The sequence below is a fragment of the Chrysemys picta genome, chromosome 1, assembly GCF_011386835.1.
Source record: "Chrysemys picta bellii isolate R12L10 chromosome 1, ASM1138683v2, whole genome shotgun sequence".
Lineage (NCBI taxonomy): Eukaryota > Metazoa > Chordata > Testudines > Emydidae > Chrysemys > Chrysemys picta.
In genome coordinates, this window is record NC_088791.1 from 170,537,981 (window position 1) to 170,565,896 (window position 27,916).

Genomic DNA, 27,916 nt, shown 5'->3' on the forward strand with positions numbered 1-27,916 from the left:
AGACATGAACAAGAGGAGATGGAATCAGAACTTTATTAGGACAAACTAGGCACAGTTGTTTAAAATCTCTCATTCAGGAGAGCACACATCTTTTCCTGATTCAAAAATACATGTACATAAATCGCTTACAAACTAAAATGTTTTCCTCCTGGTTCATGTGCAGGAAATTGTACCAAACCACGCACTGCATCAGACTCAAGGAGTGACAATCACTTTCAACAGCAGGTATCAGAGGGAATAGATCAGTCCTGTTTTAAATCACTCCAAACCCAAACACACACAATTCAACGATTTATAAGCAGCTGTACATGTTCAAAAGGGCAAGGTAAATGAAAGGGAGTAGGTTGGACTAGGCTAGTTTATCCTCCAAAGACGGAAAGATAAACTTAATCCCCTTGTTTCAGTTCTGCAATGACCAAATGAATGGAGGTCAAGGTTGGGTTTGGGGACTAGGAACCATCCTAAGTGCTGCTTGAACAGCCTTGTTTTGGGATCCTCGTTTATCTCATTACCAGTGTTGCCATCTGATGAGGGCTCAGGGTGACCTGCATGGAGAAAAGAATCAGTGTGTTTGTCGATTTCTTAATGAATAGTTGCCTGTCATAAGAACTGGCAGTCTCAGCAGAGCGGCCAAGGACTGATTGAGTCATGGAGGCCGGACAGTACTCTCACTCTAGAATAAAGTTGGGGTTTATTGGCCGGGCAGGGTGGAGGAAGCTGGCACAACCACTGCCTGTGCTGTAACTCTTCTGAGGATGAACAGAGGACGTCACTCTCCAGGGCTGTCAGTCTAGCACCCTTTCGAAAGAACTAAATGTATTTAAAACATTTGTAAAAGAGAAAAAAAAAATCATGTCTTTCCACACCATAGTCCCTCCTTTTTCCAGTGACATATTTGCATCCATGGGGAAATCTATTTTGGTTAAGTGGACATTTCTCTTGAAACTAGTCTAATAAGTATCTTGGGAAAATTCCTTAGGCCCCTTCAACAGGTAGTCTGGGTAATATCCCGGGGATGCCAGGGTCTGTCTGCTGGCCTGACCCTGGGATGAAGGTATTTCCATAGCTGGACACTAAGGCACTTTATTTTTTGAGGAAAACAGACAATTCTTAACTACTAGTCAAATCTTGAAGGAGCTACATACATAGTGTCAAAAATTCAAGTAGAATTCATTGCACATTTACATGGTATAGGTAAGGCAAGGTGGTATAATGTGTCTGGGCCCAGGCAGAGAAAAGGGAAGAGAGAGAGCAAAATATAAAGCATTTTATTCAAAGGCCTAGTGTTTTATTTCTGTTTTTCTCAGGAGTTGTAACTTGATGTGCTTGCAAAGTGGATGTAGCGCCATGTTAAAGTAATTCCAAAGCAACAGTGAGGTGGCCAGTGTATGGCTTGGTGAGTTCAATATTGCAACTCATGGCCAGCCTCATTTTTAAGGGGGAGATGCAATCTCTGGAGATTACAGGTCCTGCTAGCCAACGTTCCATCTTTATCTGAATGACTAGGAATGGCAGGTCCTGTGGTCCCTGTAGGTGGCGCCTCTCCATTAAATATCAGGTTGGCTACCATCTGCTGTATTTTCTGCAATTTAAGTGGTATGTTCAGGCTCCTGGCAAGTTGCCAGTCTGCTTTCTATTGGGAAAGTTTGCCCCTCCCCGTTCTAAGGCTTAAGAAGTGCTGTCTGAAGTAGGGCAGTGCCATTCACTAAAAAGGAGCAGAGGGCCATAAAACAGAGAGCAGAATGGCAGAAGTTCAAAGGCCACACTGCAGAAGTTTTGCTTAGCATTGAGGCTTTCCCGCCCTCCTTGCCCCACCTGGCACCAGGTCACACAGACAGGTCATCTGACCTAGCCTTACTGCTGGTACGGCTGGTCTTGCTGAGCCTGCGTTTCTCATTGAGATAGCCATTGGAGACCTGGTGGGGGGCAGAGTCATTGGGTGCCTCAGGACTCTGTGCATAGTTGATCTGGATAAATTGGCCTTCTCCAGCTGCATTCTCTTGACTGTGGACCCTCTCAGTGGCAAAATTGTCCGTGTTCTGCTGAGAGGCCATTTTATTGCTGAAAGGGCTGATGAATTTCCCATTGGGATTGACCAAACACTGATTAAAATCTGGAGGGGGAGTGCAACTTTGAGCCATCTCCACTTGGGGTGCAGGCTCCAGTTTGCCAACAGCCATAGTGGGGCTGGGTTTGTAAGATTTAGCACACTTCTGCTTGGCTTTTTTCCACCCCAGGTGGTACAGCTCAGCCAGGCTCAAGAAGAGCGACAACACCGCCACGGACAGCATGAAGATGATGAAGACGTTCTTCTCTGTGGGCCGTGAGACATAGCAATTCACGGGATGAGGGCAGGGGTCCCGGTGACAGGTGTACAGGGTCTTCAGGAAGATCCCGTAGAGGATGTATTGTCCAACAATGAAGGCCACTTCCATAGTGATGCGGATCAAAATGCTGTAGATATAGGTGTTCAGCAAGCTACCCTTGAGTATTATTTTCCTACTTGATTCCTCCCCACTGGAGAGCTCTGCCTTCTCTGCCACAAGGTACTCCTGTTGGTGGTAAGAGTCGCCACTGCTTCTAATCCCCTTTGGCCTCATTTCTGCCTCCTTCATTTTTCTCTTCTCCTCTATGCGCACTGTGTGCATTGCATGCCCCATGTACACCAGGGATGGGGTGGAGACGAAGATGACCTGAAGGACCCAGTACCTGATGTGGGAGATGGGGAAAGCCTTATCATAGCAAACGTTCTCGCAGCCAGGCTGCCGGGTGTCACACATGAAGTCAGACTGCTCATCTCCCCAGGAGGACTCCGCCGCTGTGCCCAGCACCAGCATCCGGAAGATGAAAAGCACGGTCAGCCAGACTTTCCCCACCACGGTGGAATGCTTGTGGACCTCTTCAAGGAACTCTCCCAGGAAGGTCCAGTTATCCATCTCTGCTCAGTGGAGCCACAGCCTCTGTGGAGAAAGGATGGCGAGAGAGAGGTTCTGAGACAGATGAAGAGAACTCGTTCTTAAATCAGAAAATACTGCGTTTGAAAGGCACTGAGTGTCCGTCAGGAATCTGCTGTGAATGTGTGTACTGAAACACCCTTCTGAAAGAAACCCTCCCTACCTGCACTTCAGTGCATTATAGCGTGTGAGTTCAGCATCTGGCTTTGAGCCTCACTGCTGAAGACAGGACATAAAATTAGATGGTTCATTGATCTGTTCTGGTTGTGGTTGCTTCTATAAAGTGTAAATTAGTATAAAGATGACAGAGTGTTAACTGGGCTGCTAAACTATTTGAGATGTACCAGACTTTATTCTTGGTTCAGGAAATATTTACTCTGTGGTCTGAGCTTAAATTTATCCTCTGTGGAATCTGCATCTAAGGTGGTTCTCCTTCTGCTGTATGGATAGCAGAACTGTTCTCCTGGGACTCCCCAAATGTACTGATACTTTGAGAGGTGAGATTTGAATCCAAAGCTAGGACTGAGCAATATTCTTGCACTCCCTCTTGCATATGCTGGCCCTCTGCTCTAGCCTATTTAAAATGGATGCATCAGTGGCACAGACATGCTAGATGTTTGAAATGCATGCAGCATCTTCTTATTCTGCTGGGTTTAATTTCAGAATTGAGTGCCACCCTTAAAATAAATGTGTAGGGAACCCTCCTACCCCCCAACCAAGCTCTATGATTTCATTTTGTTGTTGCTGTGTGTTGTTAATTCCAACAGTTTCAGTCATAAATCATAAACATTTTCTGGGCCAGCAATGATCTCGGGTCCTCTTCCAACCTTGTAATCCAAATTCTGATCTTTGATGCTTGCTTCAGAACACCCCTTTGTCTGATACAGGAATGCTGTAAAATCTTAGCATCAGGCCTTGCTATTTTTAAGTTTGTAAGTCAAAATTCACCATTCAGGTGAAAAGAAACCTCCCTCTGAGATGTACCATGGGACTAAAATTATCTATAAAGACCATTAGTTAGTTATAGAGATCAGATGAGAGGCATGGAAAGATGATCTTGTACTGAAAGCTCAGGGTTAGGAATTGAGAGATCTGGTTTCTGTTCTATCCCAGACTCTGCTAGACTCCCTCTTGTCAAGTCACTTAATCTCTCTGTGCCGCAAATCTCCATCTGTAATGTGGAAATAATGGGCTTAATTCAGCCTTACTGTAACTCTGGAGTAAGAGAGATACAAGAGAGATTAATTTGGTCCAATTATACTTACCTACCTTACAGGGGCATCATGTGGCAAACATCTGTAGAAGAAGTTGTGATCCAAGGGCAGATGTGCTATAGGAGTGTACAGTGTTTTGATGTAGATAATATGCCCACTAAAACACCCTTTTCAAAGACAAAGTATCTTATGACCTCTTAACAAATGGAAAACGTAATAACTACAATGGCAAGATAACAAAAATCACCACATGAGGAAAATACTGACGCCACAAAGGTCCAGAAATGTAAGTCTTTCCTAATCATCCTTTGTCTTGTCTACAAGTGCTAATGACTCTCCCTGAGCCAAGATTGTTTAGCTTCTGTGGAGAGTGGAGTTTCAGACTTTATTAAATTGTGAAAATTTACTGCAGCAATATGGTTGAGATTTTACATGCACAAAAGTTGAAGTATACAAGGATATGATTGTTATAGGAACAATAAGTTACCCCCTTGTTAAATAGTGTGGGGAGTAAAATGTAGCACTGCACATGGTGCTTTATACTACAATATATATGTACAGTGTCCTCCAGTTACAGCTCATCGTGAGCTTAATCCTCAAAACTGGCTTTGGCTGCTCTGTGCTGCTGCAGGCTGCACTTAAGGGACAGCCAAGAATTCCCCCTGACAGAGGAGAGTTGCTACGTGGCTGTTCACTTCCCCCACTCCATGCAGGGAATGTTTCAGGATGGGGAGGGGGCATGCCATAAATGGGACTGGGCAGAGTGAGTGGATGGGGCTCTGGCTGATCCTGGATGGCACACCTGCTTTCATACTAGACCACTTCAGTTGCCAAAACGTAGAGCCACCCTGAGGCTGCTCTAAATTATACTAGATGCTGTTTCACCCTCCAGCCATCTCAGAATTTGGGGAGCAGTAAAGTGGCTTAGTCACCTATTCACGTCCCACAGGTGCACTGGGTGTAAATTTGGTGCCACCGAGGATCTGCCCCACTGTCTGAATTTTCTGACTTTACTTCATATACAGTTTCAATGTTGTGGGAAAACACTATAAGCAGACAAAGGATTAAATGTAGGCTGATATGTTGGTGATATGAGTTATTTATAAATAGTTACTATGAAATGATGGATCATGTTTCTTGGATGTTGCTTGGTAACTCCATAATGGGAATGATGTGGTATCTACCCTGTTATCTCCTGATAACTCTGTAAATAGTCTGTGTTACCAGTGAGTCCAATGTGCCATGGCATAGTTGTATATATGAAATATTTTTTCCACAGGGCACAGTGAACCGAGATTTAGCTGTACACTTTTATCTCATCTTATGCATGTGCATGTCCACTACTTGCATGTGTTCCTCCAGGATTCTGCCTTTGCTAGGGAGCCTCCCATAATTTGAAGTAGATGGGTGGTTGATACTGCCAATACGATTATATCCTATCAACACTGGTTAATGCTAGTTGACTTTTCTCCGTATACCCTGTTTGCTAAGGCAAAAATTTCCAGTGCCCTCTTTTGCAGTAAAGTTTTAAATCCAAATAGTTGCCACACTGGTCTTCTGTGGACTTGAATCATGGATTTAGCTCAACTTCTCATCAGTTCTAATGGTTTCTGTCACACACTGGAATTGTCTACAGTGTTCCGATGTTTCCAAAGTACTAAAACTTGTTGCTCAAGTTATAGGACTCTGCAGTTCTAGACATGAATTAAATATAAAAATCTAAATTAATGCAAGATTAAGGTGAAAAAATAACGTGAAAAGTTCAGAAATAATGGAAAGGGTTATTGGAGTAACATTAATTTACCCACATTACACATTCATAATATTTCCCATGACTAACTGAACTGTTTAAATACATACCTAACTTTATATACTATGGGTTGAATCTTCACTAGAAAGAAAGGTGTGTTTTTAACTCAAGTAGCTAACATGAGGTAAAATTCTGCTGAAGACTACTCCTGGGGGAATTCTGTGCCCTGTGGGGAGGAGGCGCAGAATTCATACTTTCTGCAAATTTCTTGGCTCCCCCCCCCCCGCAGAAAAATGGGGGAGCAAAGAAATCTGTGGGGAACACATGCCCCTTCTGTGGCAGCCTGGGCGCATCTGCTGGGAGCAGCCGGCAGCAGAGAGATCACCGCTGGGGGGAGGAGGGAGGCTGGGCGTGCGTCCGTGGAGAGACATTAAGGGGGTGGGTCTGGATGCCAGTCTGCGTGTCAATGAGTGAGAGTAAGGTGACCAGATGTCTCGATTTTATAGGGACAGACCAGATATTTGAGGCTTTTTTTTATGTAGAAGCCTATTACCCCCCACCCCCGTCCCAATTTTTCACACTTGCTGTCTGGTCATCCTAAAAGAGAGATTCCCTCTGTCCCTCTCGTCCCTGTTGCTGCATCCTGGGCTTGGAGGCGTAGTGTGAAGCAGGCTCTGTCCCTGAGGCACAGCAGAAACGTACCATCTGAACAGGCAGGCTCCTGATGTTCCCATTGTTAGTTAATTAAGGCTCCTGTACCTTGCCAGAGTGGTGTAAAGGAGCCTTATTGTGTAGGACCCTAATGGAATCCTCAGCTGGGAAGGTCTATGGGCTTTTTCCCTGTGCCAGAGGGGCACAGTGGGGTTAGATCACAGCTCAGGATCTATTTTACTTATCCATTAACAAAAACAAACCAAAAAAAAAATGCCAGACAATGATTAGCAAAACTGTATGACTTTCTTGTGTGAAAGTCTGAACAATTTAAAGCGACATTCTACTTTACAGAACACCAAACACCAAAATAAAAGTAATGTAATTTAAATGAAAATCCAGGATTATAACTGGACTGCAGGGTCTTGGTTACGAAGTATTGGTAACTTAACTTTCATGTGTTTAGGAAATGTTGAACAGTTATTGTGATTGCTTTTCTGCATGGTAGTTTAAATAAATTACCCAAATAAGCGAAACTGGTGTGATTATATTGCATTATTTTGACAAATAAAATATGCAGAATTTTGCATTTTTGGCGCAGAATTCCCCCACGAGTAGAAGACGCCAGTTTGGAGTTTTCATAGGAATGAGCTGATTGAGGCAAACTCTAGGCTCCTTCATAGTCTTTAACTCCACCTGCTAACATGAAAATGCCATACTGCCTCGTCTTCACTAGGATTTTACCTCATGGTAGTTAACTAAGTTAAAAACATACCTTTTATTTGTAGTGAAAACAAGGCCTGTGTGCAATGTGGCAAGTTGATAATATTATGAGAACCTTATCTTTTCCATTGCCACACATTTGTGTCTTTAAATTTAATAACCTTAAAATTAATATGAGTAGTTAATTTTTTGTGCATTTTTAATAGTCTTAACAGTGAAGTGAAAGTTGTAGCTGCTGTTCTGCTGTCTGTGATGTCACAGAAGTAGGACTTTATTAGGCTCTGCTAAAATCTTAGCAGATGCCTGTTGAGCATACTCAGAAGAGTTTATTTTCAATCACTGACAATTTTATTTGCTTGTTAATTCATCCACCCTACAACTTAGATTCTTCCTCACTGCGGACCAGTCCCATTATAAGACTGGAGGGTTTTGTTTAGCTGGTTTTTAGTTATTAGTGAGCTAGTAAGCCATTCATATAGCTTCAGCCAGGGTTCTCAAACATTTTGAAGTCATGACTTTGTTACAACAGAGAAAAGTTTCAGGACTCCCCCCCCTCACCCCACATCATCCCATAAAGTGAAGAAAGCTTGTCACAGTCCTCTGAAACCTGTTTCTGACCTCCCGAGATTGAGAATATCTGATCTAAGCTTTCTCCCCAGGCTTGGTTGTTCCTAGGGGTTTTCCCTGCAGTAAAACTCCATCCTTGCCCCTAGCTCCTTCTGCTTCTGAGAAAGAAAGAAAGAAAGAAAGAAAGAAAGAAAGAAAGAAAGAAAGTGTGTGTGTGTGTGTGTGTGTGTCTAAGCCCTTTTATACTCCTAAACTGGAGCTAATTGGAGACCCCCATGATCTGCTCCCAGTGTGACTCAGCAAATATACTTCTGCATATCTTTGCAGGGTCCCATCACCTGATATCCAGATGACTCAACAAAAGAGCTCTGCATATGCATACAGAGTTTTAGAATCTGCTGCCCTGTTACAGTCCCTTAGGCTGCTAACTTTATACTGGATCAACAAATGAGCTGTGTGCACTCATGAGATCTTGGCAACAGTGGAAGTTCAGCAGAGAAAGTGTATGTGACAAAGACCAGCTGTGTACAAAATGATGGCCATCCCAGTTTTAATCATCACCTGGAACAATATTAATGTTAGGGGAAACCAAATATCAAAGAGCCAGACTACACATGGAATCCAACCAACTTTATGCCTTGCGACAGAAGAATTCTCAGATAAAAATGCTTCAGCAAAAGCAGCACGTGTTAGAACATCAAGCTGGCCTGAGTACAAAGCACTCATATCGGCTGTCATTTGTGTTACCTTCTTCTGGAGGAGGTAAGTGTTCAAGTTCCTAGTTTCCCTTTATTGATAGCACATGGTTTGAATGACAGACAGGCCGTATTTATGCACCATTACTTCTTGCTCTGGATGACACACTGACCTTGACAGACAGGTGATGGCTTCAGGGAAAGGTTAAGAAATTCACGCTGATGAGGTAGGTGGGTGTGGCTGTTACAGCCACATGAGTTTCTGCACTTCGCAATCTCCTTCTTCCCCTAAGCCTTCCCTCCTCTTCTGCTCTGGAGATGCCAAAAATTCACCGGCTCCCCTCTTTGGAGGATTGGCTGGAATATCAGCGGCAGTGACATAAATAGCTGAGCTCAACACTTTGCACTAACTTTTCCCACAAAAAGGTGACAGGAGGACGCTGGCCCTGCAGGATGTTTCTAAAATTAGTGGAGAGACTGATTATAGCAATGCATCAGCTCCATCTGGGCTCACTTCTCCCCTTTACATGGCATGGGACCCTGATTTGGACACATTGACCATGCACATTCAAAGAAACTCTCAGGCAAATATTCATTTGTCTGCCAAAGGTCTGTTAACTGGAGAGAGAGAGAAAGAAAAGAAAATAGTGGCTTGATCTCTCATGTATCTGACATCTGGTTGAAGTGGGGCTGAGGTGTGGTGGGGAAGTGGGAGATGTCAGGGAACTGGAAGATCAGACACCAGGTAAGAATTGGCAGAGTAGAGCGCCTCCCCCTCCCAACATGCATCCTACACTGGGGAGAAAGGTGTATTTGGTGGAGGAGCCAACACTGCTGGCTTTACCCCAGTGAAGAGAACCAGTCCCTCAAAGGGGGGATTTTCAGTTGTCCAGTTACAGCCAGACTCTCTGGCTCCTTTGCACGGCCTGAGCAGGACAAAAGGAGCTGCATCGGAAGTGAGAATCTGGCCCTCATGTCCCGCAGAGGTGCTAATCACTTGCCGGCCATTCACACACAGACAGTGCTTTTAGGTGTCCAGATCCCATCACAGACAGACAGAGCTCAGATAATAACACTTTTCCATAATACCTCTCATCTGTGTATCTCAAAGCACTATGTAATTAAGCCTCATAACACCCTGTGAAGAAGGAAGGTGCCATTATCTTCATTATGGAGATGGGGGAATTGCGGTGGAGAGAGACTAAGGCCCAGAAGTGCCTCACTCCCATTGAAATCATTGGAGTTAGACACCTAAATACTTTTGAGGATCTGGGCCAAAGTGGCTTGTTCAAGGCCGCACATTGAATCGGAGGCAGACCTGGTGACGGAGCCCTGACTCCCAAACCTATGTACTCTAGACTGCTACAGACTGCACAGAGAGCTCTGCTTTAACAGATTCCATCACAAACTGGAGCTCAGGCTCAAACTGGGACCTGGTGGTCTCTTGACACTAGGAAGAGCTTCTTTGAGGGAAACTAACAGGGATCCCCCCTTGCCATCCCGCCATCCTCAACACATACACTGGCTGAGCCAGTAAGGAGCTCATCTCAAGAGGATGTCACTTGTTGCATATTTTACAGGCCACAGATCCAATTAGAGTGCCAGAAAGGTAGAAGAGATCCTTTCTTTCAGGAATATATACAGCCTGCATCCACTAGATGTTGCTTTTCTTCAGTGCCAGGGTCTGGAATGGAGGGCTTCTCCCATCTGTGTAGTTAATCCACCTCCCCAAGAGGCGGTAGCTAGGTCAACAGAAGAATTCTTCTGTCAACCTAGAGCTGTCTACACTGGAGGTTAGGTTGGTTTAACTGCGTCGTTCAGGGATGTGGATTTTTCACACTCCTGAGTGACATAGTTATACCGAACTAATTTCCTAGTGTAGACCAGGCCTTTTTGGGGAGGACAGATATATGTTAAAATAGGAGTGGTAATGCAGGGGGGTGAGAAATGCACCCGTCAAAGTAGGTGTGCCCCTTAAAATTCAGGAGGTGTCTGACAGGTGGAGCATAAAGTGGTACTAAAACCTAACACAGCACTGTGTGATCCCTCTTTATTGTCATTGGCTGTTTCATATGCAGATACAGAGAACAAGCAGGCGATGTTTTCCCAATCGTGTGTGTGTGAGAGTGTGAGAGAGAGAGATCAGCCTGGTCTTGCTTACTAAGGCATGCAATGAAATAGACTGGTTTCCAGGCTTTGTGCCAATGGTCAGTTCTGTGTATAGATCTGGACCAGCCTGGTTCCCAATCACTCTTGATTAATAGAGTGGACTTGCATGTTCATTCAGGTTCTTCTCCAGTCCCTTTGGCCAAGCTTGTGTGTAGATCAAATGTACCTCCACTCCCTAGTCCCCATTCTCAGTTCAGTGAGATGTTTGTGAGGATCACACTGATACCTGGACTCTCAGCTCTTCCTTGCGGAAGTGTCCTTTCCTTCCACACTCCAAATGTGCAAAATCTCAGAATTCACAAAAAAGGGGAGTTAGAAGATAAGGCATTTGAATTAGTTCTCACGCCCTGAACACACACAGTCCTCACTGAACACCTTCAGGTGGATACATCTGGGATATGTCATACATGCAAGGCAGCCTGATGCAGAACATTTTAATCTGAAGAATTGGTGGAAGTTTTAAACTTTTCCAGTTGCTGAGTTAAATGGCTCTGAGTATTATTGTTTGGTCTGTGGAACCTGATGCTTTCTGTTCTTGATCAGTGTAGAATCATGCATTACCATAGCCAAACTCAGCCCTGGTGTAGTCAAGCTGAATTCAGTGGAGTAACATCAAGAATGAATTTGGCTCATAATATTTTAAAACCTTGATTTAAAAGAAAATTCAATGACTGTATTAATAAGACCTGCTATTGGCAGGTGCTTAGCACCTTCAGAGTCCCTTGGGATGCTTTCAACATGTGCAGGAGTGGACCTTTAATGGGCAAAAGGAATGCAGTAGATACAATAAAACTGAACTTTAGTAAGCTAAGTAAAGCATGTGTTACAGCATTGTGCAAGCTTTTACTTGAAAACTCAGTTCATTTTGATATAAGCAGAGTGGCTATATGGACTGATAACTAGCTGAAGGACAATAAACAAAGAGGAACGATAACTGATTGCAGGAGAGGTGGAGCTGTCCAGTGCAACTCCTGTTGCTTCTTCCTCTACAAAATATCTGAAATTCTCACCTCCACCTCAGTCCCACTCAGAACAAAGTCTGGATACAATTTGTGGGTGGTTTATTTTGTGTATACACACACACACACACACACACACACACACACACACACACACACACACACACACACACACACACACACACACACACACACACACACACTAAAGGCACCTTAATAAGGTTGCCAAGTCCACCACTCAACAATTAGGAAATGCCAGTATTAAGGTTACTTGTGCATTCTTCATTCAGCCCTCTTGTGTATATGCATTATAATACAGCCTGTAATTACATGATCACATATTATGATTCCACAGGACCCCTGCTTCCTTCAGTGCTCGGATGGATGGTGCTCACTGAATGAGCAGCTATTCAATATTTTATTTTATCCTCCTTGTTCAGTGTAAGATCATATGCCTTATTTTACTGCACATTATTCAAACCATGCTCTGAAGCCAGAATTATTATTTCCTTGTGGGCTTTTCTATGGTGCTCATCACTATAGTTTTGAGTACTTCAGAAACACTAATTTATCTTCACAACATCTCTGTGAGGTGAAGGGGTAGTATTATCCCCATTTTACAGACAGGGAATGGAGCTACAGAGAGATTAAGGCCAAAAGACCCCTTAATTTTGGATACCCAATTTGAGACACCTAGGACCTGCTTTTCCAGAGTACCTAGCACTACACGGCTACTTCAGAGGTTCAAAGCATAGGCGTCGACTTCTGCTCTCGCTGGTGGGTGCTCGACCCCCCTCTACTCCCGGCCCCCACCCCCACCCCACCCCTTTCCCCAAGTCCCCCCGCCGCCCTGCCTCTTCCCACCCCTGCTCCGCCTCCATCCTGCCCCCATTCCACCTCCTTCCGCAAGCCTTCGCCCCGTCCCGCATCTTCCTCGCCTCCTCCCTTGAGCACGCTATGTCCCTGCTCCTCCCTCTCCCTCCCAGAGTGCCGCCGGACAGCTGTTTGGCAGCGGGCAGAAGTGCTGGGAGGGAAGGGAAGGAGCAGGAACACAGCACGCTCAAGGGAGGAGGCAGGGAAGAGGCAGGGGGGAGCTTGGCTGCTGGTGAGTGTGGAGCACCTGCTAATTTTTCTGGGACTTCAGCCCCAGAGCACCCATGCAGTTGGCGCCTATGGTTCAAAGCACAGTTCCCATTGACTTCAGTTGTGTGTTCTCAGCACCTCTGTAAGTCAGGCATGAGGGCCTCAAGTTGGGCACCCAGAAAATGAGGAATACAGAAGTAGTGACCATCTGTGAAAAGTCTGGTGACTTGTCTAGCATTGCATGAAAGAAACTTTGTGGCAGAAACCAGTACGGCATCCAGTTCTCCAGGGCAGCATTCAACTGCCATGAGACTGTCCTTTTTTCTCCTGCCATTTCCTAACTTATTCACCACACAGCTTCCAGTGTCTGCATCAAATAAAGCAGGTGTCCTCCAAACACCAGCTTCTTTCACTACACCAACCTGAATCATCCCCAGAGCTGCTCAAGTCCTGTGCACTGAGTGAGGCAGGGAGCCTCTTTTTTTTTCTGGATGAAAAATAAAAATTTATAGGAAAAATTTCAACCAGTTCAGCTCTCAAGGCATGTCAGTAATAGCACAGGCAATGCTGCCATACAAAGAGGGACAGAAGCACTGGTGTAGCAAAGCTCTCTCTAGTTCCTCCATTAGAAGAGGTTGACCCCTTATTCCTTTACAGATACAACAGGCAGTTTTTTATATCTATATACCCATTACTTATTGTATGGCTATAAGTATTTCTTTGTTTCAGGAAAGTTCTGGAGTGTGGAGTGTTGTTCACAAGGATCTCTCTGTTTTCTGTCAATAGCCAGAACATTGATTTCTTTTCCTCTTTGTACATTCTGATTCCAAAGATCGAAGTTTGCCAGGTGTCTCCTGAGGGCCATTTCTAATTTTAAGACTTTGTCCTCGTGCCTCACACAACAACACCCGAGGCATGTTTAGATTTCCAGAAAGCCTTTGACAAGGTCCCTCACCAAAGGCTCTTACATAAATTAAATTGTCATGGGATAAGAGGGAAGATCCTTTCAAGGATTGAGAACTGGTTTAAAGACAGGGAACAAAGGGTAGGAATAAATGGTAAATGTTCAGAATGGAGAGGGGTAACTAGGGGTGTTCCCCAAGGGTCAGTCTTAGGACCAATCCTATTCAACTTATTCATAAATGATCTGGTGAAAGGGGTAAACAGTGAGGTGGCAAAGTTTGCAGATGATACTAAACTGCTCAAGATAAGACCAAAGCAGACTGTGAAGAACTTCAAAAAGATCTCACAAAACTAAGTGATTGGGCAACAAAATGGCAAATGAAATTTAATGCGGATAAATGTAAAGTAATGCACATTGAAAAAAATAACCCCAACTAGACATACAATATGATGGGTGCTAATTTAGCTACAACTATTCAGGCAAGACATCTTGGAGTCATTGTGGATAGTTCTCTGAAGATGTCCATGCAGTGTGCCACAGCAGTCAAAAAAGCAAACAGGATGTTAGGAATAATTAAAAAAGGGATAGAGAATAAGACGGAGAATATCTTATTGCCCGTATATAAATCCATGGTATGCCCACATCTTGAATACTGCATACAGATGTGGTCTCCTCATCTCCAAAAAGATATACTGGCATTAGAAAAAATTCAGAAAAAGGCAACTAAAATGATTAGGGGTTTGGAACGGGTTCTATATGAGGAGAGATTAAAGAGGCTAGGACTTTTCAGCTTGGAAAAGAGGAGACTAAGGGGGGATATGATAGAGGTATATAAAATCATGGGTGATGTGGAGAAAGTGAATAAGGAAAAGTTATTTACTTGTTCCCATAATATAAGAATTAGGGGCCACCAAATGAAATTAATGGGCAGCAGGTTTAAAACAAATAAAAGGAAGTTCTTCTTCACACAGCACACAGTCAACCTGTGCAACTCCTTGCCTGAGGAGGTTGTGAAGGCTAGGACTATAACAGGGTTTAAAAGAGAACTGGATAAATTCATGGAGGTTAAGTCCATTAATGGCTATTAGCCAGGATGGTTAAGGAATGGTGTCCCTAGCCTCTGTTTGTCTGAGAGTGGAGATGGATGGCAGGAGAGAGATCACTTGATCATTACCTGTTAGGTTCACTCCCTCTGGGGCACCTGGCATTGGCCACTGTCGGTAGACAGGATACTGGGCTGGATGGACCTTTGGTCTGACCCAGTATGGCCATTCTTATGTGCCACATATGCTCTGGAATGCTCCGTGCCAACCATGCTGGACTGCTGAATTACTGATTCCTGCTAGTCTATTTTCAATACACTGAGATAAGTCAGAAAATGAGGCCAAATCAGAGCAGAATGTGTGAAATCTCTGTGAAGGTCAAAAAGGAAAAAGGGTTGGGGTAGGAAGTCCTGCATTTTCTGGTAAGCTGCAAATTCTTTCTATCAAAGCTCTGGAATTCCAGATCCCAAAGTATTGGGAGAAAATATAACGTAGGGAGGAAAAAAATAGCTGATGCTTATAGTTGCAGAAATGTTTAGCATAGTTCCCAAGTGAACAGAGCTTCAGCGAGTCGGACCAGTATTTTGAACTCTGAACCCTCAGGAATTCTCTCAAACCAGCAGAATCAAAAGATGGGAAAAGAAGTGTTTGCTCTCTCCTCTGGGGTGAGTTTCAGAAAAAGAGGAAATACATAGTTGCTTGGTTTATACTGAAAATGTAGCAACTGTGTCCAGGGATTGTAGAATAACTGTTTCTCTCTCTCTCACACACACACACACTCTCTCTCTCTCCCTGCCTCCCTCCCTCTCTTTATTCACAGTTTTAGGACAGCATAGGCAGCAGCAATACAAACCTCCTACACATGCTACCCAACCAATGTACTTCACCCTAACCTGTAGAAACCCCATTGCTTAGTGGTGGTAAGACAGGAGCTCAGTAGTGGTGGCCCATTCAGTCTAAGGGCGTCTCGTCTGAGTTTTGCCAATAGGCTGTTGATTTAGTCCTTTACAATGTGGTTATATATACTCTATCAACTGGACTGCGACAACTACTCAATTTAGCTAGGCAATTGAACTGCCCTCAGAATGTCACAAAATCCTCCAGAGATTTTGCTATTGCTCTATTGATTTAACGGGGAAGGTGCTCAGATACTGTAGCTAGCTAGCTAGGTAGAGTGAGATTATATAGAGTCACTACAAACCTTTGACTGATTTGGACCGAGCAATTAGGAGATGAAAGGCTCTGTCTCCCATGACAAGCCCTGTCACTAGCTCTCCCACAGTGGGAAGGATAAAGGCAACAATTTCCAGCTGGTTATGTATTGAACTCTGTTACTATAAAAAGAACAGGAGTACTTGTGGCACCTTAGAGACTAACAAATTTATTAGAGCATAAGCTTTCGTGGACTACAGCCACAAGTACTCCTGTTCTTTTTGCGGATACAGACTAACACGGCTGCTAGTCTGAAAATCTGTTACTATAGTACCACAAATAGTCAATATTAAAAGGTAAACACAATGCAAAAATTAAAAAACAAGTGGTAGTTGGGGAAAAATAGGTTCAAGAAAAGCTATTACGGAGAATGGAAAGTGCTGAGTGTTTGTCTCTGTAGGGCTTTAAAGTTATCAGTTTTTAACTGGGTTTGCTGGGATTAGGATGTGAACCAAGAGGAAGTTCAAAGAACAAAGGGCTCACAACCCTGAGTCTCAGTTACTGCACATCGCACACAATACATGTGATAAGGAGACTTTACAGAGGTGGCACTGTACATTTCCATTGCTCTCCCTAGGAATGTCATGCAGCATTCTCAGGCTCTATGTAACGGTAGAGCTGGGATGTGACACCCTCAAGGAAATGAAACTGGAACATTTTAAAAACCATTCAGCATGCATTAGAAGAAAGCTGCTCCCAATCTACTGTGTGAAGCATTTATACACTGGACCCTTGCAATAGCAAGAAGTTCCCCACACCCTCCTGCCTTAGGACAGTTTCAGTAAAAGCTGAGGTTAACTTTAACCAGTGCTGCAGGCTGCACATTTCACTGTAATGAGGCTATTTGGGGCTTTCATTTCACCTCATTGAGAGTTATCCCAGCTCACTACCGATAGGTTCCTCTGTAACTTATGTAGTTGCTTGTAATGAAAGCAGTTAAATTTTTAGAATGGCCATAATTGTCCTTAGTACTAGTCTGGATGTTATAGAAATAAATGGAAAAAAGAATGTGTGTCCAAGTTCTTATTCTTTTTATGGCTACCCTTATCTTCACCCCCACACACACCGTTTCCCCTTAAGCCTAGCAATGTGACTTCCCCCTGATACCTCTGCAGCTCTATTCTTTTTTCTAAATGACATTTTTACCTACCTGATGTTCAATATCTCCTCTCTGGTCTCCTCCTTCTTCCTGGGGCTCCTTCTTCTTCTTTTATATTCTTCTTTTCAGTTGTTTGTTCTATACTCCTTTAATCTTTCTCTCTCCTCCCCTTCTTCTCCACCACTTTCTCTGTCTATCTGTCTGTCTGTCATTTAATTCCCCCCACCACCACTTTCTGCCTTTCCCCCTCTTTCTCTCCACCTACTCCCTTTCTCTGTCTCTCTCTCTCCACTGTCCCTCTCTGTCTCCTCCCCACTGCCCCCTCCCCACTGCCCCCCCCTTTTCTCTGTTCTTCGCACTTCCTCGCTCTCAAATCCAATTATCCATCTTTTTTGCTTCTTTAAAAAATATCAATTTCATGTGTTTTCCGCCATTCTTGGGCTTTCTCTGTCACCCTGGTCTGTTCCTCACCGCAGAGGCGTTGCACTGACTGCTGGCTTTACACTGTCCGTCCAATTGCCAATACACATAGTTCATGCACCTCCTCTCTTAGATAACAAGCCCTGGTTTCAAACCTTCCTTTAAATTAAAAGAGATGGGGCTGCCCCCTCACTTATCCCAACCACAGCTAAGGAAGTTCCTATGGGACCAAAACTAAAGAGGGTGCTGGGTGGTGTTTTCGGACTCTTTTATTAAAACCCAACCAATCAAGCTAAGTTCCTGTGGTGCAGGGGGGGTCTCTTATTTAGCCAAGAATGCCTTGCACACAAGAAAAACAAAATAAACATTCTAAATATAAATACATGCACAGCTCCAAAAGTTAAAATAAACCCTAAATACAGCATGCTTCATTTGGAGCACAGGAACATAGGAAATTCCATACCAGCTCAGGCCACAGGTGGAGCACTCCAGAATCCCATCTTGGACTATGGCAGAGGATGGGGCAAGAAACCCCTTTATGGACAAATATGGAATGACCAGCCCACAGGGGACATGTCTTCCTAACGCCTTCACATAGAGGTTGCCTTATGTCCTAAAGCATGAGAGTTTATATCCCTTCTAAAAATGTTTTCATCCTAGCTAATGTTGGCTGTGCTCATTACCCATACTCATGTCTACTCCCATCGTTCATTTCTATTTAATGCTTGCCTTCAGTGGTGAAAACAGATGCTGAGATTCCAGCCAATCTGAGCTATGGCTGCTGGCAGAAAACAAAGCTGATGAACGTGTGATGTGGGCTTTGGCAAAAGAAAATTATATTCTGCACAATGGTTTCACCAAACACTTTCTCTGGTAGCCTTCCTTCCCTGCAGTGACTTCATATGTAGTCAGAAGTAGTTCTTTCCCATCCACATTATACATTCACAGTGATCCTTACCTGCTTACATCAGCTAAAACAGATCAAGTCATTTGAGAACCCAGGGTTGTTCTTGTGAACTGAGTGGAGGTCCAAGAACCAGGAACTCCTAAACTCTAATCACAGCTCTGCCACTGATTTGCTGTGTGGTCTTGAGCAGCAAACTTAACTCTTGGTACTATATGTCCTCTTTATAGAAAAATCTTATGTAATAGAAAAGGATAACTTTTCTACAGGTTTTGTTGTTGAACCTTCATATGTTATTAAATAGACAATTATATACCTGCTATGGAATTCAGTTGTATAGACAAAAATAAACAAACAAAAATATGTGGAAAGGATAACAATAGTAAATTCTTTAGGTTGTTTAGAGTAATTTCTATAGAGCCTTATTCAATTTCCACAGAGCCCTATTAGCTCCATGAATTTTGATAGGATTTGTCCATAAAGGCACATCTATAAAAATATGATAATAATACCGACTTAACTGACCAGGGTGGTTTTAGGATTGACTGGTTAATACTTGTTTGCTAGAGAGGTGCATATTGTTGTTATTGTTGGGTATGCTATGGCTGTAATGAAACTGCCCCTGCCCCCGCCCCTGCCCCTGCCTCCGCCCCTGCCCCTGGTGGTACTTTGCTGTACACACGGAATGATCTGATCTGCTTTTCCTGGCTTAGTTCTTTATTTTTTTCACCCTAAGACTGAACCAGGAGGATGCACTCTTCATTGGGTTGATCTGTAAACCCAGATAAGATCTGGTTCAGCTAAATGAATATAGGGGGTTTCTGTGAGGCTATATATATGTGTGTGTGTGTGTGTGTGGTTGTTCTGCTGCATGGATTGGAAGCATGATTCCTGAGAGCCAGATGAGCCATTTTTTTGTAGTCATATTTATTCTTTTAGTATAAAATCTTAAATGTTTTGAATATAGTAAGATGTTTTCCACCCAAATCTCTCCCTGGCCCGAAGTATTAATCCAAGACAGGCACAGCAAAAAAAGGTGAGGCACAAGAATGTCAGATTCATTTGAGTTCAGAAACAAAGTTTTAAAGAGTAAAAATCAGGGCAGATTTCCATCTCTGTAAGTCAGAAGCGAACATCTTTCCTGAAGTAAATGGTTAGTTGCAAGCCTTGTGTTAGCAATAACAAAGCATTGCATTGCTCCGTCTTCTGCTGCTGGTACTACTGACTACCTTTCACCTCCTTAGCATCTCAGAGAATCTCAAAGCATTTTGCAAACATGAATTTAATTAAGCCTCACAGCAGTCCTGCGAAGGTGAGAATTGTCTCCATTTTACAAATGGGGAAACTAAGTCATGGAGGGGCTAAGTAATTTTCCCAAGGCTTCAGCAAGTCATTTGCAGAGCCAAAAGCTAAACCCAGGAGTCCTGACTGGCTGCCTATCCCTGACTCTAGCCACCAGACACCGTTTTCTGTCTTATAAATATACACACTCTGGTTAAATCAATAACCATCTCACACAAGCAGGTTATTTTAATATAATAATAAGGAAACCATAAACTGTTACCTCTTTCTGCTGATTCTGGTTAGGTGGCTGGAACAACACACAATGCAGGGGGGTGAAGGTAACTATTAGCTTTGGCACAGACTCTAGGGCAGGCTGGAACCCATCTCTCTGCTAGTGTCCAGTGCTCAGTTGGGCTCCTTGTCTGAGGGAGGACCCTTTAAATGGGGCAAACAAACCCCAGATGGCTCCTGGAACAGCCTCTTGTAGTCTGACACTAGCTGAGTGGCTGGAGATTCCCTAAAGCTTGAAGGATATAAGCTGGGGGTTCCCAGCTCCTGCACTCTGCCTGACATGCACTGGCAGCTGTCTGCCTATTGCTCTTTTAAAGAGTTGTCCTGGATCGGGATATAAATGTGATCTTACGCAGGCTGTATTGTAAGCAGCGACTTGGCCCAAGTTCAACTCTTCCTCTGGCTCCCAGCTACTCTATTTTTAATGAAGGATTTGGGGTTATCAGAAAGGAAGTCAAATTGTTTTAGGAAAACAATAGCAAAGCAACTAAAAGTTTATTAGCTTCCTCCCCGGGGTCTGGAACCAACTTGTCAAACTACTAAAAAGATGGCAGGACTATTTATTTAAAGGGCTAATGACAAGCCTCACAATTTCATTCCTGTTTGTCTTTGTGAAAACAAAGGAAAGTAAAAAAATAATATCAAAAGGGAGCAGACATTTCTAATCTGTGAAAGGTGCAAGTAGGAGTTTAGGGTGGGCAACTCAGGACAGCTGCTATGGCTATGGTGGGATTTTCATAGGTCCACCCACACTTTTCCAAGGCACCAGAAAAAAATCTCCTTGCTGATGGAAATCTTCCATGATAAGTCTTAGGTCAGCCTTTGCCTTTAAGTAAAAGTTTGAGGGGAACATTTCTTCAGACATTTTGAGCTATTCAAAGGAGAAAAAAAAATGCAGCAGGCCAAAGGCAGGGCCAAGAATAGACCTCTGGTCTCCACAGTCACAGTCCAGTGCATTACCATTGGCCTATTACAAATATTTACATTGCTCCAAACCAGCTGCAATCAGCTTCTCCATGTGGTTATACTGGCATATTGGCGACATGACTCCATTAAAGTCACTGGAGTCATGCCGGTATAAGAGAGTAGAGACCCCCACTGCTACATTTGCAAGCATAAAACATTCAGGTTAGCTAGCCCTCTCCGAGCACTTTCACTGTTTGCACCGACAAGAGAAAGAATAAAAAAGGGAACCAGGTTCTAAGCATTTGCAAACTCCCTTTAACACAAAGCAGTAACATTTGCTTATGTTGCTAACTATTTAACTGTGGCCTTATCCTGCTCCCTTTGAACATGATGGTGAAACTCATCACTTGCTTCAGTGTTGCAGGAATGGGTGCCTGAGAGACTGATCCTGAAAGGCGCTGAGCCGGCACAGCTTCAAAATTCTCACACTTCCAACCTCTGAGCAGCTCCAAAAGCAGGGATTTAACATTCCTCTGCTCTTTAAAGTCTTGGACAACATTCAGTCCTGGATCAGTGATAGGTTTAAGGTGTGATCTGGTGTCTTTTGTCATAATCCACGAGGACTAGAGTTACCTGCTACGTCTCATAAGAGAGCTGTGTGATTACATGTTCTCTGGAGGATCCCAAGATACTGGCTCTCAAAACTGCAAGAGCCTGATATACAGAAAAGGTATCTTCCTAGAGGTTTAAAAAATATGTTTACAATGTCTGTCACTCTGAGCTCTGTACAGCTTTTAAAGCCATGGTTCAGCACAGCATTCCCATTCAGCAAAGGCCTTAAGCACATGCTTAACTTTGAAGACATATTTAAATCCCATTTTGTTCATTGAGACTTCAGCATGTGCATATAGGCAAGCACCTGCCTAAATGCATTGCTGAAGCAGGCCCTCACACAGCCTGCTTTATTGGCAGGGGGTTATGGCAGTTATTAGCTATACAACAATATTTCTAAAGTATCATTTTTCTAAAATGTGTCACAGGCAAAACACATGATGGTGTTTGTTAGAGTAAATGTTTTAGGTGCACTTGTTTGGAGTGACCTGTGTAACTTATTCATGGCTTAGTAACTTACAGGTAATGTAGTCATCCCAAGCTTACAGCTCTAAAATCTGTATACTGGTGCCACACCACCATGTATTCTCTCCATATTAATCACGTTGGCTCTGATCCTGCAAAAACTTGGGCATGTGAGTAACTTTATGTATGGGAACAGTCCTACTGTCTTGGATGGTGCTATTCATGTGGGTAAAGTTACCAGTGTGCATAAATGTTAATTCCATGGTATGTCAATTGTGTATATACTGTGCTAGTGCCCGCAACAAAGAGATAGCAGGCCACCACGTAGGATGATATTCCATGTCTGGCATCATGAAGGCAGATGTGATAACTTGGAAATTGCTGAGCTGACAGATACTGCCAGGTAAAAATACTCTGGGACCTCTATCTGCAGAGTGCTGCCATCCGGGGGAGACTAATGCTGGCACCTGCTTCATGAGGCCACCTGCTTCTCTGCTATCTGTGGCACTGGAGGGCTTCCTGGCTCCAGAGCATAAGCCTCTGAGGGAGGATGGTGCCAGAAGTGTACGAAAACAATGCCAGTGGAGAAAACTTTGGATGGGAACAGGTAAGAGGGCGTGATGGGGAGAGTGAAGAGGGGAAGACACACAAGAATGAGAGGTGAATTGCCTCACTTAAAAAAAAAAAAAGATTTTTGCTGTGGGAAAAGAGGACATGGGGCCTGCTCCACAACCATGACGATTAACCCTATTAGGGAGGTAGAGGACCCACGATCCAATCCTACCCTAAACACAGTGCTCTCGCCATAAGGACTGAAAGCTGGGGAGCCTTCCCTGACAGAAATCTCTTGGGGAAAAGTGATGAAAGAAGAACAGGCAGACTGCTGAAATGGCTGTTATGGCAGTAATAGCACTTAAAACAATTGTCCTGAAGCACAAGGAGTTCCTTTGACAGGGCATATTGCCCAAAGCCTGATTGCTATCTTTAGAAGCATTCTTAAAATGTTTCAAGACATGACCCAGTAGGTAAAATTAAGAGCTGTTTAACTGCACAGATTAGTAAGAAAATATTCTTATTGTCCACTCTTTTTATTAGTGATTTTAGTGCTGGGGACAGCCTCAGAGACTGAAGTCTTCTCTGAACAAAGTAATTATAGTATGGGCAAGTGGAGGTGCAAGCTTCATGCTGCCTAGCCAATGTGTCTCAACCCTGAGTGACTGCCTCTAGGAATAAGAAGGTGTTTAGCTGTTCATGAGACTATTCATCTTTGGCCTGTCTCACTGACAGACAGTGCTGATTGTAGTGGTCTTTTTGGCGATGTGGACTAGGAACTGGACTAAGACCTCATACCCTTTTCATAGAGGTTATTCAGGTTATTAGATAACACAGACCTGCCTTCCCTGATAAGCTTTGATCACTACCAACTGGGGCTGGAGTCAAAGCACTAATTTAGAGGTGGAAACCTCTCTGTTCCATTACCCATCCCTGGAGACCTCTGGTGACAAGGATTCTGACCAATTGGTCAATCTAGTCTTATACAGGTGAAGCATGTGCTGTGGGTATATTGTTGAGAACTGCAGAGCATCCAATAGAGCAGGGAATGGAAGGAGACAGGAAGACACCCCTGCCCAAAGACACACACACACACAAAGTATAAGGCTGAAGCTATTTTGTTAGGATAACTCCAACAGCTTGCACCATGCTCTTAACAGCTCATGTACTAGCCTAAGCTCCAGCAATACTGCCATTCTCAGATCACACCAGTATGGTGGACTTAAAAGGGACTCATCATTACAAAATCTGCTGAATTACCCTCTCATCTCAAGAGATGCTCCTACCATGTCAGACTTAAGGTTCTCTAGCCACAGGCACTGACTTTTGTTTTTCCCGGTGGGTGTTCCACCCCCACTCTGCCCTGAGGCCCCGCTCCCTCCAGACCTCTTCCCCAGGCCCTACCCTTGCTCCACCTCTTTTTGCCCCCACTCTGCCCCCTCTCCCAAGTCCTCCCCACCTGCCAGGTGCTCACTTCTTTCTGCCCTCCTTCCCTGAGTGCCTCCTGCCAGCTGCTCACGCATCCGCAGCCAGCCCTGGGGCCTGCCAAACAGCTGATCCACAGCCTGCACTGGGGCCGCAGGAACCATGGTGGCTGGTGGGTGCTGAGCACCTCTTATGTTTTTTCTATGGGTGCTTGAGCCCCGGAGCACCTACGGAGTCGGTGCCTATGCTCCTGGCAATGAGGTAGGGTGAGGGAAGCCTGCACTTCTGCTGCTCATGCACACCGTGGACTTCACCTTCCAGGGCTATCAGTCTGGCACCTTGCACCAGCACCAAAATTCACTGGAAAAAGGTGACAAGAAAAAGACAACACTGCACTGAACTTTTGTAAAGCTCAGTAAAGTTTTATGTCCAGTTCCGCTTTCTGGATGAGTGAAGGTTTTTTTGTTCTGTTTTGTGTGAACCTGCTCTTCCATCCTTACCTGTACTTCTGGGCACCTTGGCCTTTATAGTAAAAGACAACATTAGATTCATTTTTAATGGGTCTCCAACCAAGCATTGCAAATAAGAACCTGCAATGTGTTAAGGAAACAGGGAGAATGAAGCCCCTGGAGTTATGTAGAACTTTTAATGGTTATGATTAAAGCACAGTGCAAAGCATGATTCATGAGGGACTGTTGGGTAGAATTTGAATGATATGTGGTGGGCAATTGACTACATGGGAAATCCCTATGTTATATAATGGGCAATATATGACTAGTTTGTTTGGAGAATAAAATAAAAAACTAAATAATAATAATGGGGGATTTCAAGTATCCCCTTTTGACTGGGTACATATCACCTCAGGAAGGGATGCTGAGATAAAGTTTCCTGACACCTTAAATCACTGCTTCTTGGAGCAGCTGGTCCTGGAACCCACAAGAGGAGAGGCAATTCTTGATTTAGTCCTAAGTGGAACACAGGATCAGGTCCAAGAGGTGAATATAGCAGGACCACTTGGTAAAGTGACCATAATATAATTAAATTTAACATCCTTGTGGCGGGGAAAACTCCACAGCAGCCCAACACTGTAGCATTTAATTTCAGAAAGGGGAACTACACAAAAATGAGGAGGTTACTGAAACAGAAATTAAAAGGTACAGCGCCAAAAGTAAAATCCTTGCAAGCTGCGTGGAAACTTTTTAAAGACACCATAATAGAGGCTCAACTTAAATGTATACCCCAATTAAAAAAAAATAGTAAGAGAACCAAAAAAGAGCCACCGTGATTAAACAACAAAGTAAAAGAAGCAGTGAGAGGCAAAAAGGCATCCTTTAAAAAGTGGAAGATAAATCCTAATGAGGAAAATAGAAAAGAGCATAAACTCTGGCAAATGAAGTATAAAAATATAAGTAGAACGAACAAAAAAGAATTTGAAGAACAGCTGGCCAAAGACTCCAAAAGTAATAGCAAAAATGTTTTAAAATACATCAGAAGCAGAAAGCCTGCTAAACAACCAGTGGGGCCACTGGACAATCGAGATGCTAAAGGAGCACTCAAAGATGATAAGGCTATTGCAGAGAAACTAAATGAATTCTTTGCATTGGTCTTCACTGTTGAGGATGTGAGGGAGATTCCCAAACCTGAGCCATTCTTTTTGGGTGACAGATCTGAGGAACTGTCCCAAATTGAGGTGTCATTAGAGGAGGTTTTGGAACAAATTGATAAACTAAACAGTAATAAGTCTCTAGGACCTGATGGTATTCACCCAAGAGTTGTGAAGGAACTCAAATGTGAAATTGCAGGACTACTAACTATCACCTGTACCCTATCATTTAAATCAGCTTCTGTACCAAATGACTGAAGGATAGCTAATGTGATGCCAATTTTTAAAAAGGGCTCCAGAGGTGACCCTTGCTACTACAGGCCAGTAAGCCTCACTTCAGTACCAGGCAAATTGGTTGAAACTATCATAAAGAACAAAATTGTCAGACACATAGATGAACATAATTTGTTGGGAAATAGTCGACATGGTTTTTGTAAAGGGAAATCATGCCTCACCAATCTACTAGAATTCTTTGAGGGGGTCAACAAGCATGTGGACAAAGGAGATCCAGTGGATATAGTGTATTTAGATTTTCAGAAAGCCTTTGACAAGGTCCCTCACCAAAGGCTCTTAAGCAAAGTAAGGAGTCATGGGATAAGAGGGGAGATTCTCTCAGGGATTGGTAACTGGTTAACAGATAGGAAACAAAGGGTAGGAATAAATGGTCAGTTTTCAGAATGGAGAGAAGTAAATAGTGGTGTCCCCCAGGGATCTGTACTGGGGCCAGTCCTATTTAACATATTCATAAACGATCTGGAAAAAGGGTAAACAGTGAGGTGCAAAATTTGCAGATGATACAAAACTACTCAAAATAGTTAAGTCCCAGGCAGACTGCGAAGAGCTACGAAAGGATCTCACAAAACTGGGTGACGGGCAACAAAATGGCAGATGAAATTTAATGTTGATAAATGCAAAGTAATGCACATTGGAAAACATAATCCTATCTATACATATACAATGATGGGGTCTAAATTAGCTGTTACCACTCAAGAAAGAGCTCTTGGAATCATTGTGGATAGTTCTCTGAAATCATCCACTCAATGTGCAGCGGCAGCCGAAAAAGCGAACAGAATATTGGGAATCATCAAGAAAGGGATAGATAAGAAGACAGAAAATGTCATATTGCCTCCATGGTACGCCCACACCTTGAATACTGCGTGCAGATGTGGTCACCCCATTGCGAAAAAGATATATTGGAATTGGAAAAGGTTCAGAAAAGAGCAACAAAAATTATTAGGGGTATAGAATGGCTTCCGTATGAGGAGAGATTAATAAGACTGGGACTTTTCAGCTTGGAAAAGAGGCGACTAAGGGGAGATATGATAGAGGTCTATAAAATCATGAGTGGTATAGAGAAAGTAAATAAGGAAGTGTTATTTACTCCTTCTCATAATACAAGAACAAGGGGCCACCAAATGAAATTAATAGGTAGCAGGTTTAAAACAAACACAAGAAAGTATTTTTTCACGCAACACACTGTCAACCTCTGGAAGTCCTTGCCAGAGAGTTGTGAAGGCCAAAACTATAACGGGGTTCAAAAGGGAGCTAGATAGATTAATGGAAGATAGGTCCATCAATGGCTATTAGCCAGGATGGGCAGGAATGGTGTCCCTAGCCTCTGTTTGCCAGAAGCTGGGGTTGAGTGACAGGGCATGTATCACTTGATGATAACCTGTCTGTTCATTCCCTTTGGGGCACCTGCCATTGGCCACTGTCAGAGGACAGGATACTGGGCTTGATGGACCTACGGCCGTTCTTATGTTCCTTGCCCCTTGCCTCTCAAGGCTTTGCATTGGAGTCACCTTCCTGGCCAAAAGAGAGCTGGATAGACTTTTTGTGCAGTTTCTCATTGTGTCTCTGCATGGCCTCAGGTGGTTGCTGCAGAATAATGATGGGAATCACTTCCTTCCCCTTGTGGGTGAATGTGCATCCTGCATCTGAAATCAGAAGGAGGGAATATGAGTTGGGATCCTGGGATATAGAACAGTGGTTCTCAAACTAGGGCCGCTGCTTGTTCAGGGAAAGTCCCTGGCGGGCCAGTTTGTTTACCTGCCGCATCCGCAGGTTTAGCCAATCACAGCTCCCGGTGGCCACAGTTCACCGCTCCAGGCCAATGGGGGCGGCAGTAAGTGGCGGTCAGTACGTCCCTCGGCCCGCGCCACTTCCTGCAGCTCCCATTGGCCTGGAGAGGTGAACCGTGGCCACTGGGAGCTGCGATTCGCCGAACATGCGGACATGGCAGATAAACAAACCGGCCCAGCCCGCCAGGGGCTTTCCCTGAACAAGCGGTGGCCCTAGTTTGAGAACCACTGATCTAGAACATCCAAGATAAAATGCACACAAACTTCATAACCCTCACTATGTGTTCCCCTTGAGGGAACACGTGCATCTAACTGATTGTGTGACTGTCACATGGTACCAAAGTGAGCTG

The 27,916-nt window shown here is 43.8% G+C and overlaps 2 protein-coding genes across 4 annotated transcripts in view; both read right to left on the bottom strand.

Annotated features, from left to right (window-relative positions):
• The window catches only part of ACP6 (acid phosphatase 6, lysophosphatidic), a 48,565-nt gene extending 45,719 nt beyond the window's left edge, over positions 1-2,846 (bottom strand). Inside the window, exon 1 of the mRNA XM_042854240.2 lies at positions 2,710-2,846. The gene's annotated coding sequence lies outside the window, so the exon portion shown is untranslated. The remainder of the gene's footprint in view (positions 1-2,709) is intronic.
• Positions 18-20,251, bottom strand: GJA5 (gap junction protein alpha 5). Of its 3 annotated transcripts, none has more exons than XM_008166494.4 (2): positions 19,912-20,251; positions 18-2,960 (listed from the first exon to the last, which is right to left on the bottom strand). In XM_008166494.4, the coding sequence occupies exon 2, from the start codon at positions 2,934-2,936 to the stop codon at positions 1,827-1,829; it is 1,110 nt and encodes a 369-aa protein (XP_008164716.1). In that variant the 5' UTR covers positions 2,937-2,960; positions 19,912-20,251; the 3' UTR covers positions 18-1,826. The 3 variants fall into 3 exon arrangements, with proteins under 3 accessions (XP_008164716.1, XP_042710190.1, XP_005310237.1); XM_042854256.2 differs by lacking the exon at positions 19,912-20,251 and adding an exon at positions 17,907-18,211; XM_005310180.5 differs by lacking the exon at positions 19,912-20,251 and adding an exon at positions 17,075-17,319.
• Positions 20,252-27,916: the final 7,665 nt, after the last annotated feature.

Excerpts from the sequence above, each read along its gene's own strand:
- GJA5 (XM_008166494.4), bottom strand. The coding sequence starts at position 2,936 with ATGGATAACTGGACCTTCCTGGGAGAGTTCCTTGAAGAGGTCCACAAG.